The 14,111-nt window shown below is 43.9% G+C and overlaps 1 protein-coding gene across 1 annotated transcript in view; it reads right to left on the bottom strand.

The window, feature by feature from the left end:
• LOC112221635 (copine-9-like) overlaps nt 1-14,111 on the bottom strand; it is a 111,666-nt gene that overhangs the window by 11,026 nt on the left and 86,529 nt on the right. The window contains exons 11-17 of the mRNA XM_042303613.1: nt 13,709-13,750; nt 13,544-13,619; nt 12,605-12,658; nt 12,424-12,485; nt 12,093-12,139; nt 11,745-11,926; nt 144-271 (exon numbers count right to left, since the gene is read on the bottom strand). Of these exons, the coding sequence (XP_042159547.1) occupies nt 144-271; nt 11,745-11,926; nt 12,093-12,139; nt 12,424-12,485; nt 12,605-12,658; nt 13,544-13,619; nt 13,709-13,750 (591 nt within the window). The remainder of the gene's footprint in view (nt 1-143; nt 272-11,744; nt 11,927-12,092; nt 12,140-12,423; nt 12,486-12,604; nt 12,659-13,543; nt 13,620-13,708; nt 13,751-14,111) is intronic.

The raw sequence follows: 14,111 nt of genomic DNA, 5'->3' as shown, positions 1-14,111 counted from the left end.
TTGGCTACCTGCCGCCCACTAGATAGTAGTGTTGCACCTTGCATTCAAATCAAGTTAATTCCTCTATTGTCTACTGAGATCATATTATGAGTATGTAGTGTGTCAGAGGTTTCCAGAGGTCTAGTCCATTGTGGTCTCCTTACCGTGCCACCTGGTTGATGACTGGAGAGAAGTTGGTGGGTCCGTAGAGTTGGACCGTTCTGAGGCCCTGGAAGTACGCCTCCAGCACTCCCTCTATCCCCACACAGTTTGGGTTTTCATTGTCACCACTCTGCATGGGACAGGAGGAGATGCATGTCACCATGAAACAGTTGTCAGCCTTAATGTACTTAAAGACATTCAGTTATCAATAACTTTATGGTAAATTGTTTCACTGGTGATCAAAACCTCAACAATCAAACTAACTTTACACATCCACTCCTTTCTACAACAAGGCCCAGGAAAAGTAAGAGCTAAATGTGCAGCGTAATAACAATAAAATAAAAAAAAATTGAAAATAATAAATAACAATCTTTTTATAATAAATATGGGACTTCAATATTAAACAGCCACTGGAGAACCAACCAGCCCAGTGTTCACAGTGCTCATGCCTTGTTTTGTTGTTGTTGTAGTTGTTTGGGAAGTAATGCTGCAGGTCAGAGAGCTCTGTTGGCTTGACAACAGCTACCAGTAGAGCGGAACCTGTGATTGGGGGAGGCTCCTCAGAAGGAAGTGAGGACGCTGGGAGGCCCCCGCATGCCTGGGATATAAGCCGGCTTCTGAGTGCGTGTGGCCAGCTGTGACCATGGTGATGAGACTCGGCCCCTGCACCACACCCTGGTCCTCACTCAGCAGACAGAACGCTGTCACAGCTGCACTGAGACAATGAGTGAGCACGTCTACTGCTGGTGTTTGAGATGTGATGGAGTGATGAGAGAACACTCTGCCATCATACGGACAGACAGACAGCAGACACCCTCAGGGTTGCCCTTGAGATGTTTACTTTTGGAAAATGTGTCAGAAAGGAAATCAGCTTTTTGGTTGGATGAACAGCAACTTTAAAGCAAGGCATACTTTCTCTGATTGATTATCTATTGTCACAATGTCCTTTTCTTCTGAATCTGAATGATCTGAGATAAATCATTTATTTTAGGCAAATGTTTAAGTGGAGGGAAAGTATATGAAGCCAAACAACGGAAAATTACTTGTATGTGTTTGCGTGCTTGTTTACTTTTCTCATCATCAGCACATCTCCTCCTCATGGGGGAGAGATTCCCAGAAGCAGCGCTCCACATCCTCAAGCAGATGATCCCCTTCACTCTCCCCCTCCCTTCCTGATTGAGGGTTGGATTCAAAGTCTCAAATCAAACAGGCTGCATCGTCATAGCTTGGTTATTGAAGGTACACACTTGCTTTTTCTTGGACAGCTGTGTGTTTGATATTCAAGTACTGGGTGAGTCACAGGCTTCTCTAGCTCTCAGAAGGTTCACCGAAGCAAGGTTAACCATGAATAACCGATAACAAGCCTCCCTGCCGACTGGCCTTGTCCACACCAACCCGTAATGTGCAGCATTACACAAAATCCTGCTCTAATACAATGCATTCGGGAAAGTATTCAGACCACTTGACTTTTTACCCATTTTGTTAAGTTACAGCCTTATTCTAAAATGTGTTAAATATACACTACTGTTCAAATGTTTGGGGCCAATTAGAAATATTCCTTGTTATTGAAAGAAAAGCTGTTTTTTTGGCCATTGAAATAACATCAAATTGATCAGAAATACAATGTAGTCATGTTGTAAATTACTATTGTAGCTGGAAATTGACGATATTTTAATGGAATATCTACATAGGTGTACAGAGGCCCATTATCAGCAACCATCACTCCTGTGTCCCAATGCCACACTGTGTTAGCTAATCCAAGTTTATAATTTTAATAATTAATTATAATGGATCATTAGAAAACACTTTTTCAATTATTTTAGCACAGTTGAAAACTGCTGTTCTGATTAAAGACGCAATACAACTGGCCTTCTTTAGACTAGCTGAGTATCTGGAGCATCAGCATTTGTGGGTTCGATTACAGACTCAAAATGTCCAGAAACAAAGACATTTCTTCTGAAACTCATAAGTCTATTCTTGTTCTGAGAAATTAAGGCTATTTCATACGAGAAATTGCCAAGAAACTGAAGATCTGGTACAACGCTATGTACTTCTCCCTTCACAGAACAGCGCAAACTGGCTCTAACCAGAATACAAAGAGGAGTGGGAGGCCCCAGTGCACAACTGAGCTAAAGGACAAGTACATTAGTTTGAGAAACAGATGCCCTCAACAGGCAGCTTCATTAAATAGTACCTGCAAAACACCAGTCTCAACGTCAACAGTGAAAAGGCGACTCCAGGATGCTGGCCTTCTAGACAGAGTTGCAAAGAAAAAGCCATACCTCAGACTGGCCAATATAAAGAAAATATTAAGATGGGAAAAGGAACACAGATACTGGACAGAGGAAGATCGGGAATTTTTTTTTATGGACAGACAAATCTAAGTTTGAGGTGTTCGGATCACAAAGAAGAATATTTGTGAGATACAGAAAAAATTAAAATATGCTGGAGGAGTGCTTGTCAGGCATGGTGGAGGCAATGTGATGGTCTGGGGGTGCTTTGGTGGTGGTAAAGTGGGAGATTTGTACAGGGTAAAAGGGATCTTGAAGAAGGAAGGCTATCACTCCATTTTGTAACACCATGCCATACACTGTGGACGGCGCTTAATTGGAGCCAATTTCCTTCTACAACAGGACAATGACCCAAAGCACAGCTCCAAACTATGCAATAACTATTTAAGGAAGAAGCAGTCAGCTGGTATTCTGTCTATAATGGAGTGGCCAGCACAGTCACTGGATCTCAACCCTATTGAGCTGTTGTGGGAGCAGCTTGACCGTATGATACATAAGAAGTGCACATCAAGCCAATCCAACCTGTTGGATTGGTGCTTCAGGAAGCATGGGATGAAATCTCTTCAGATTAGCTCAACAAATTGACAACTAGAATGCCAACGGTCTGCACGGCTGTAATTGCTGCAAATTGAGGATTCTTTGACGAAAGCAAAGCTTGAAGGACATAATTGTTATTTCAATAAAAATCATTATTTATAACCTTGTCAATGTCTTGACTATATTTCCTATTAATTTTGCAACTAATTTCACTTATTTTTTCATAGAAAACAAGGACATTTCTAAGTAACCCAAAACTTTTGAATGGTAGTATATATTTTTTCCTCATCAATCTACACACAATACCTCATGATGACAAAGCGAAAACCAGGTTAAGAATATTTAGCTATTTATTTAAAAAAAGTAGTCAGATCCTTCTCTATGAGACTCGAAATTGAGCTCAGGTGCATCCTGTTCCCATTGATCATCCTTGAGATGTTTCTACAACTTGAAGTAAATTAAATTGATTGGACATGATTTGGAAAGACGCAGACCTGTCTATATAAGGTCCCACAGTCGACAGAGCAAAACAAAGCCCTGAGGTGGAAGGAATTGTCTGTAGAGCTCCGAGGCAGGATTGTGTCGAGGCACAGATCTGGGGAAGGGTATCATTCTTAAATGGAAGAAGTTTGGAACCACCAAGACTCTTCCCAGAGCTGGCTGCCTGGCCAAACTGAGCAATCGGGGGAGAAGGGCCTTGGCCAGGGAGGGGAACAAGAACCTGATGGTCACTCTGACAGAGCTCCAGAGTTCCTCTGTGGAAATGGAAGAACCTTCCAGTTGGACAACCATCCCTGCAGCACTCCACCAATCTGGCCTTTATTGTAGAGTGTCCAGACAGAAGCCACTCCTCAGAAAAAGGCACAATGACAGCCCGCTTGGAGTTTAGGACCATGCGGACGACTCCTAGCGGTCAGGTAGGCTGTTTGGAGTGTTTATCTGACATAATCATGTCCCCCCACTTCTAAAACCAAAGTTGCACCCCTGAGAGAAATATATTTTCAATAATCATCTAAAGTCCTGTGAAATATATTTTCAATAACCAAAAGTATTGTATTTTCAGCTGTTTGAAACTGGTGTACAAAACCGAAAGTAAAAGATGCAAAAACGAAACTTGAAAACAGAAAGCATAGAAATAGCGCATAGAACAGACCTACAGTACTGCTTCTTAGACTTGCTTACAATGAGAATGACAGATCTATAATTTACTTTATATGTGAATTTGGTTGGGTCGCCCAAAAAGTTACATATCGAAGCTTTAAATATCCCTACCAGCAATTGCCTGAAATTAGCACTTTGGATCATGTTTTTAAGGACACACCTCAAATACACCTCAAATAATAATATTCTATCCCTCTCATCTGAGCGCAAGCGAGCTGACAAAAGACAGGTAAATTACCATCCTCGCGCAACCGTTTAAAAATAGCAGAGTTTGTGTTGGAAAGGAAAGGGTTAACACTGAAGACAAAAAAACATCCAATCAGAAATTGGAAGAACAAAATTGAGCACACCACCATGCAATCTCCATAGACAAACATTGTCAGTGGAATGGCCTTACTGAAGAGCTCAGTGACTTTCAACATGGCATCGTTATAGGATGCCGCCTTCCCAACAAGTCAGTTCATCAAATTTCTGCCCTGCTAGAGCTGCACCGGCCAACTGTAAGTGCTGTTATTGTGAATTGGAAATGTCTAGGAGCAACAACGGCTCAGCTGCGAAGTGGTAGGCCACACAAGCTCACAGAATGTGACTGCTGAGTGCTGAAATGCGTATCACGTAAAAATCGTCTGTTCTTGGTTGCAACACTCACTACCGAGTTCCAAACTGCCTCTGGAAGCAACATCAGCACAAGAACTGTTCATAGGGAGCTTCACGAAATGGGTTTCCATGGCCGATCAGCCGCACACAAGCCTCCAAGCGTCAGCTGGAGTGGTGTAAAGCTTGCCGCTATTTGACTCAGGAGCAGTGGAAACACGTTCTGAGGAGTGATGAATCACGCTTCACCATCTGGCAGTCCGACAGAAGAATCTGGGTTTGGCAAATGCCAGGAGAACGCTACCTGCAAGCATGTATAGTGCCAATAGGGATGTTTTTAATGGTTCAGGCCCCTTAATTCCAGAGAAGGGAAATCATTACACTACAGCATACAATGACATTCTAGACAATTCTGTCCTTCCAAATTTGTGGCAACAGTTTGGAGAAGGCCTTTCCTGTTTCAGCGTGACAATGCCATCTTGCAGAATGTGAGGTCCATACAGAAATGGTTTGTTGAGGTAGGTGTTGCATATTAACGCCCACAATTTTGGAATGAGATGTCCGATCAGTATGTGTCCACATAATTTTGGTCATGTAGTGTCAGTTTAAAATGATCATCATCTAGTGGGTGGGACTGTGTTTTTATTGAAGCTCGCTTGCGGTCGGAGCTATGTCTTTGAAAATAACTTATCTGTGTGAAACACCGTTGCATTCAAACTTTAGATCACCAGTTACTTTGTGTGCGGAATGTGAAAAATATGTTAATGGGAAGTAACAGTTGTACATTTCTATTGGGAATTGCTTAGCCTAATGGTTGTGTTTTTGTGTTCTTATGATTGGGACCTACTGGCTTATTATGTCTGAGTGGAATGCGCTGCGTATTACAGTCAGCGTCCTTTCAGCATCACGAGACTGTCACAATCACATCCTTTGATCTGACACTGTTGTCCCTGATAGTGTGATTTTTTAAATGAAAGGTTTATTGTATTATTACGCAGCTAAAATCTGAATTGCAGTACAGGCCTACAGATAAAGAGAAATAAATAAGGTAGACAAAACAATTGAATAGATTAACAAAACAACGAATTTGCTTTTAATGGTAATGGAGCCAGCATCGGAGAGTTCTTTCACAACAGTGTGCCCGCTTATGGCGGAGACTGGAGCTTCTGGAAAGTGGCAACCCACTGGAGTTAGGCTAAATTATTTGATGATGGTGATGCCTGATTATCGATGCCAGATGATGAAATTGGGTGGCTGGCCCTGATATTGTCCTCAGCTTCTCTGTAGCCTTCCTGTAGCCTTCCTATGATTCCAGCCGATGGAAATGGAGTTGGCTTGAAGGCCCTGATGTCGTCCTCAGTCGTCTTCAGCTCAACCTCTTTGTAGCCTGGACTAAGTACTACTCCACAACTAATGTGTATCATATGTTCCCGGGATTCATCCAATGACATTGAGGAGTATACTACCTCAGTCATCGGCTTAATCAATAAGTGCATCGACGACGTCGTCCCCACAGTGACCGTACATACATATCCCAACCAGAAGCCATGGATTACAGGCAACATCCGCATCGAGCTAAAGGCTAGAGCTAGAAATCCCGCTATGCCCTCAGATGAACCATCAAACAAGCAAAGCGTCAATACAGGATTAAGATTGAATCCTAATACACTGGCTCTGAAGCTCGTTGGAAGTGGCAGGGCTTGAAAACTATTACGAACTACAAAGGGAAACCCAGATGTGAGCCTACCAGATGAGCTAAATGCCCTTTATGCTCGCTTCAAGGCAAGCAACACTGAAGCATACACGAGAGGACGAGCTGTTCTGGACGACTGTCTGATAACACTCTCGGTAGCCGATGTGAGTAAGACCTTTAAACAGGTTACATTCACAAAGCTGCAGGGCCAGACGGATTACCAGGATGTGTACTCAAAGTATGTGCGAACTAACTGGCAAGTGTCTTCAATGACATGTTCAACCTCTCCCTGACCAAGTCTGTAATACCTACATGTTTCAAGCAGACACCATAGTCCCTGTGCCCAAGGCAGTGAAGGTAACCTGCCTAAATGATTCCCGCCCCGTAGCACTCATGGCTGATCATGGCTCACATCAACAGCATCCTCCCGGATACCCTAGACCCACTCCAATTCGCATACCGCCCCAACAGATCCACATCACCAACGAACTATCATGGTCCAAACACACCAAGAAAGTTGTGAAAAGGGCACGACAACACCTTTTCCCCTTCAGGAGACTGAAAAGATTTGGCATGGATCCCCAGATCCTCAAAAACCTTTACAGCTGCCCAATCAAGAGCATCCTGACTGGTTGCATCACTGCCTGGTATGGCAACTGCTCGGCATCTGACCGTAAGGCGCTACAGAGGGTAGTGCATGCTGCCCAGCACATCACTGGGGTCAAGCTTCCTGCCACCCAGGACCTATATAATTGGCGGTGTCAGGGGAAAGACCAAAAAATTGTCAGAGACTCCAGTCACCCAAGTCATAGACTGTTTTCTCTGATACCGCACGGAAAGTGGTACCGGAGCGCCAAGTCTAGGACCATTTTTTGTACACTGCTGCTACTCGCTGTTTATTATCTATGCATAGTCACTTCACCCCTACCTACATGTTCAAGTTACTTTGACTAACATGTACCCCCGCACATCGACCGGTACCCCCTGTATATAGCCTCGTTATTGTTATTTTATTGTGTTACTTTTTCTTATTTTTTACTTTAGTTTATTTGTTAAATTTTGTTTTTAACATTTCTTTTAACATTTCTTGATCTGCACTGTTGATTAAGGTAAGTAAGTAAGTAAGCATTTCACGGTAAGGTCTATACTTGTTGAACTTGGCGCATGTGGCAAATAAAGTTTGTGGCAGACCAAAGAGTGGCTCAACCTCAGGCCTGTTAGATTCAGTTGGACGCATTAAGTGATGCAATGTTTCTGTAATTTTTGTTGTTGTTCCGGCGCCGACAGAGATGGCCGCCTCGCTTTGCGTTCCTAGGAAACTATGCAGTTTTTTGTTTTTTTACGTGTTATTTCTTACATTAGTACCCCAAGTCATCTTAGGTTTCATTACATACAGTCGAGAAGAACTACTGAATATAAGATCAGCGTCAACTCACCATCAGTACGACCAAGAATATGTTTTTCGCGACGCGGATCCTGTGTTCTGCCTTACAAACAGGACAACGGAGTGGATCCTATGCAGCGACCCAAAAAACGACTCCGAAAGAGAGGGAAACGAGGTGGTCTTCTGGTCAGACTCCGGAGACGGGCACACCGTGCACCACTCCCTAGCATTCTTCTTGCCAATGTCCAGTCTCTTGACAACAAGGTTGATGAAATCCGAGCAAGGGTAGCATTCCAGAGGGACATCAGAGACTGTAACGTTCTTAGTTTCACGGAAACATGGCTCACTGGAGAGACGCTATCCGAAGCGGTGCAGCCAACGGGTTTCTCCACGCATCGCGCCGACAGATACAAACATCTTTCTGGTAAGAAGAGGGGCGGGGGCGTATGCCATATGGCCTATGTGACATGGTGTGATGAAAGAAACATACAGGAACTCAAATCCTTCTGTTCACCTGATTTAGAATTCCTCACAATCAAATGTAGACCGCATTATCTACCAAGAGAATTCTCTTCGATTATAATCACAGCCGTATATATCCCCCCCCCAAGCAGACACATCGATGGCTCTGAACGAACTTTATTTAACTCTCTGCAAACTGGAAACGATTTATCCGGAGGCTGCATTCATTGTAGCTGGGGATTTTAACAAGGCTAATCTGAAAACAAGACTCCCTAAATTTTATCAGCATATCGATTGCGCAACCAGGGGTGGAAAGACCTTGGATCATTGTTACTCTAACTTCTGCGACGCATATAAGGCCCTGCCCCACCCCCCTTTCGGAAAAGCTGACCACGACTCCATTTTGTTGATCCCCGCCTACAGACAGAAACTAAAACAAGAGGCTCCCACGCTGAGGTCTGTCCAACGCTGGTCCGACCAAGCTGACTCCACACTCCAAGACTGCTTCCATCACGTGGACTGGGAGATGTTTCGTATTGCGTCAGATAACAATATTGACGAATACGCTGATTCGGTGTGCGAGTTCATTAGAACGCGCGTTGAAGATGTCGTTCCCATAGCAACGATTAAAACATTCCCTAACCAGAAACCGTGGATTGATGGCAGCATTCGTGTGAAACTGAAAACTGAAACCACTGCTTTTAATCAGGGCAAGGTGTCTGGTAACATGACCGAATACAAACAGTGCAGCTATTCCCTCCGCAAGGCTATCAAACAAGCTAAGCGCCAGTAAAGAGACAAAGTAGAATCTCAATTCAACGGCTCAGACACAAGAGGCATGTGGCAGGGTCTACAGTCAATCACGGACTACAGGAAGAAATCCAGCCCAGTCACGGACCAGGATGTCTTGCTCCCAGGCAGACTAAATAAGTTTTTTGCCCGCTTTGAGGACAATACAGTGCCACTGACATGGCCTGCAACGAAAACATGCGGTCTCTCCTTCACTGCAGCCGAGGTGAGTAAGACATTTAAACGTGTTAACCCTCGCAAGGCTGCAGGCCCAGACGGCATCCGTCATCATGAAGTGCTTTGAGAGACTAGTCAAGGACCATATCACCTCCACCCTACCTGACACCCTAGACCCACTCCAATTCGCTTACCGCCCAAATAGGTCCACAGACGATGCAATCTCAACCACACTGCACACTGCCCTAACCCATCTGGACAAGAGGAATACCTATGTGAGAATGCTGTTCATCGACTACAGCTCAGCATTCAACACCATAGTACCCTCCAAGCTCGTCATCAAGCTCGAGACCCTGGGTCTCGACCCCGCCCTGTGCAACTGGGTACTGGACTTCCTGACGGGCCGCCCCCAGGTGGTGAGGGTAGGCAACAACATCTCTTCCCCGCTGATCCTCAACACTGGGGCCCCACAAGGGTGCGTTCTGAGCCCTCTCCTGTACTCCCTGTTCACCCACGACTGCGTGGCCACGCACGCCTCCAACTCAATCATCAAGTTTGCGGACGACACAACAGTGGTAGGCTTGATTACCAACAACGACGAGACGGCCTACAGGGAGGAGGTGAGGGCCCTCGGAGTGTGGTGTCAGGAACATAACCTCACACTCAACGTCAACAAAACTAAGGAGATGATTGTGGACTTCAGGAAACAGCAGAGGGAACACCCCCCTATCCACATCGATGGAACAGTAGTGGAGAGGGTAGCAAGTTTTAAGTTCCTCAGCATACACATCACAGACAAACTGAATTGGTCCACTCACACAGACAGCATCGTGAAGAAGGCGCAGCAGCGCCTCTTCAACCTCAGGAGGCTGAAGAAATTCGGCTTGTCACCAAAAGCACTCACAAACTTCTACAGATGCACAATCGAGAGCATCCTGGCGGGCTGTATCACCGCCTGGTATGGCAACTGCACCGCCCTCAACCGTAAGGCTCTCCAGAGGGTAGTGAGGTCTGCACAACGCATCACCGGGGGCAAACTACCTGCCCTCCAGGACACCTACACCACCCGATGCTACAGGAAGGCCATAAAGATCATCAAGGACATCAACCACCCGAGCCACTGCCTGTTCACCCCGCTGTCATCCAGAAGGCGAGGTCAGTACAGGTGCATCAAAGCTGGGACCGAGAGGCTGAAAAACAGCTTCTATCTCAAGGCCATCAGACTGTTAAACAGCCACCACTAACATTGAGTGGCTGCTGCCAACACACTGTCAATGACACTGACTCAACTCCAGCCACTTTAATAATGGGAATTGATGGGAAATGATGGAAATATATCACTAGCCACTTTAAACAATGCTACCTTATATAATGTTACTTACCCTACATTATTCATCTCATATGCATACGTATATACTGTACTCTATATCATCGACTGCATCCTTATGTAATACATCTATCACTAGCCACTTTAACTATGCCACTTTGTTTACATACTCATCTCATATGTATATACTGTACTCGATACCATCTACTGCATCTTGCCTATGCTGCTCTGTACCATCACTCATTCATATATCCTTATGTACATATTCTTTATCCCCTTACACTGTGTATAAGACAGTAGTTTTTTGGAATTGTTAGTTAGATTACTTGTTCGTTATTACTGCATTATCGGAACTAGAAGCACAAGCATTTTGCTACACTCGCATTAACATCTGCTAACCATGTGTATGTGACAAATAAAATTTGATTTGATTTGATTTGATTTACAACGTGTTGGAAGATTTTGTTTCTCCCACTAGGTCCAATAGCCATCGTTCACCACTGCTGGTCTGATGAGACAGTGGATTGCGCAGTGAGATGGAAGAGTAAATAGGTATTTCACCATCATAGCCTTAGCCGATGGTAAGAGGTAGAATAGACACTGGCTGGAACATGGTTTTAACCAATCAGCATCCAGGATTAGACCCAGCCATTGTATAATTGAATTCATAGACTTCACTGTGGTTCTGCTATGGCTAAAGGCCTCTTCTGCCACAATGCCAGACTCCTTTCAGCACATTCCTATCCTGTGATTGAGTCCTGCTTTGGCTCTTAGGCCAATCAAGGGCATGATTGGCTGCACAATCAGCCCCAACCCTTTAAAATGCTGCTCTTCTCCTTGAAACGCAGGAGCTGATTTTGAGTTAATAGGGCCCTGGGACAGTGGTCTCTAACCGCATTTGCTCCCACTCCCCCTTTTTTTTGCCTCCCTTCTCTGCCTTTCCCCCATATGAAACACAGATTAACCCACATATTCACACCTAAAGATACTAACACACATACACCTACAACTTTAGTTGTATTAAAGGTACAAATGGGCACAAAATAGAGAAGCACACCATGAGAAAGAATCTGAAATATAGCTGGAGGTTTCTTACTCCAATCTGATACAAAATATGTGTATGCACTTCTGGATTTGGATCTATCAGAGTGTGTCTAGTAGCAGTGTTTGTGTGTGTGTGTGTCTTACCAGAGGGAAGGCGTGGGAGATCTTTCCGTCGGGGGGCAGCTTGGCTCCGAATCCATAGGCTGGGAAAAGCTTGTCACTGTCGTAGTCCTGGATGATCTCCCCCACAGCTTTGAGTGCCATGGCGTAGGCATTCATCTGGTACGGGTTCATGTAGTGGAGAGAAGTGGGCTGAGACGGATTACCTGTCAGAGAGCACAGACAAACACACATAGAGACACAACTGAAATGAATATAAATGAATGTCCACTCACTGCTGATTCCTGTCGTGACCTATTCCACTGTGTTATATAATATGTGCATAAATGTATTTTTGATATGGCCTATGACAGCCCTAAGCTCCAGACTTACCATTAGAAGCAGTGAAGTCGATGGCTACTGTGAAGTTGAGTTGTGTCCTGGTGGGAAGGACATAAAATAGATCAACTTGATCCAAATTAGAATACTGGCGTCTGAGAGGACCAAACCTCTTCAACCAGGACTTTGATCAATAGTTTATTGAGTAGTTCTATTACTCTGACCCTGGTCCTATGGGCCAAATTGACTAACTGGTTAGATGGAGTTATTTGCATCACATTCACACTGCTCCATGTCCAAGACCTTTAATCTGGGGGGTTCTCAAGCTGTTTATCCACATAACGATGGGCCGAATTAACACTGGGCTAATTAACATTCAACTCACCCGCCTCGGATGAAATCCACAAACGTATACTCTGACTCCACTTTGAAGGACAGCAGTGTTACCTGATGATCGTAGTGAGGGTGGGGGGATGGGGAGAAGGAGGATAGTATGATAACAATAATTACCCCTATAAATCAATACAATGGTGAAGCTGACAGGCAGATATGAGGAAGGTACTTACCGTGCCAGAGTTGATGTATTTCTTTTTCTTGCCCTTCTTTTTTGCATTTAAAACCTGGTTTGTGGAAAATAAATGAATGGATAAGAAAACGATTACAGCAAATTATTAAAGCAATATGAACTGAAGATGCTTGTGCTAAATATTGTGCATAATGTGGATGTGCATATCTATTCAAGGTAAAACAAACTTGACAACTGAAAGGATATGCCTGGTAATAGTAATGAAAATTGAAAACATGAAATTGGAACGGTGGTGGTTGCTGATAATGGGCCTCAGTACGCCTATGTAGATATTCCATAAAAAATCTGCTGTTTCCAGCTACAATAGTCATTTACAACATTAACAATGCCTACACTGTATTTCTGCTAAATTTTATGTTATTTTAATGGACAAAAAAGTAATTTTCCTTCAAAAACAAGGACATTTCTAAGTGACCTCAAACTTTTGAAAGGTAGTGTATGTACACTGAGTATACAAAACATGAGATAGACTGACTAGGTGAATCCAGGTGAAACTATGATCCCTTATTGATGTCACTTGTTAAATCCACTTCAATCGGTATAGATAAAGTTGAGGAGAGGTTAAAGAAGGATTTTAATCTTTGAGACAATTGTGCATGTGTGCCATTCAGAGCGTGACAAAATACTGTAATTAAGTGCCTTGAACGGGGTACTCTCAACAGTTTCCTGTGTGTATCAAGAATGGTCTACCAACCAAAGGACATCCATCCAACTTGACACAACTTTGGGAAGCATTGGAATCAACATCAGCCAGCATCCCTGTGGAACGCTTTCGACACCTTCGAGAGTCCATGCCCCGACGAATTGAGGCTGTTTTAAGGGTAAAAGGGGGGTGCAACTCAATATTGGGAAGGTGTTCCTAATGTTTGGTATACTCAGTGTATATGCTTCTGAAAATACACAAACATTTGTGGCTCACCTCATAGACATTAAACTGGTTTTGTCCACGCGAGAAATCTCTGTAACTTGTGGTGAACTCACCGATGAAATCATGGCTGAAGGGAAGAATAGCTGAAGGTCTGACACATATTCACAAAGCCTTACACACATTCATGTGTTCATCAAAAAGAGCACAAAAAAGTACCTTCCATCTCTGTCCCAGTCATAGACATCCACTTTAACCGTTCTAGTAGGGAAGCGAAAAAACAATTCAAGAAATGTATTTAATTTGTTCAACATGACCTTAGACACAACCACCACAGACCTACTTACTCTAAGGAAAAAGTGTCATGCTGATACATGTCCAAGAGACGTAGGCTAATATCCTGTCAACAGTACACACTGACTCACAGAGACTCTGTCAGCATCATTGACATTGATCGATGTGAGATATAGTGTAAAATCCTCTGAGTCAATTCCAATAACACCAGTGCTGGCCCCTGGGACACCACGGCCGACTGCTGGCATTATTCTGAATGCCCCAGGACAGAGTTTGGGAAACCCTGCTGTAGAGGTTCCCCATTGGCTCCCCCCAGACAGTGTCTTTC

The sequence above is a fragment of the Oncorhynchus tshawytscha genome, linkage group LG22 (genome assembly GCF_018296145.1).
Source record: "Oncorhynchus tshawytscha isolate Ot180627B linkage group LG22, Otsh_v2.0, whole genome shotgun sequence".
NCBI lineage: Eukaryota > Metazoa > Chordata > Actinopteri > Salmoniformes > Salmonidae > Oncorhynchus > Oncorhynchus tshawytscha.
This window is presented reverse-complemented; position numbering and strand designations above follow the sequence as displayed.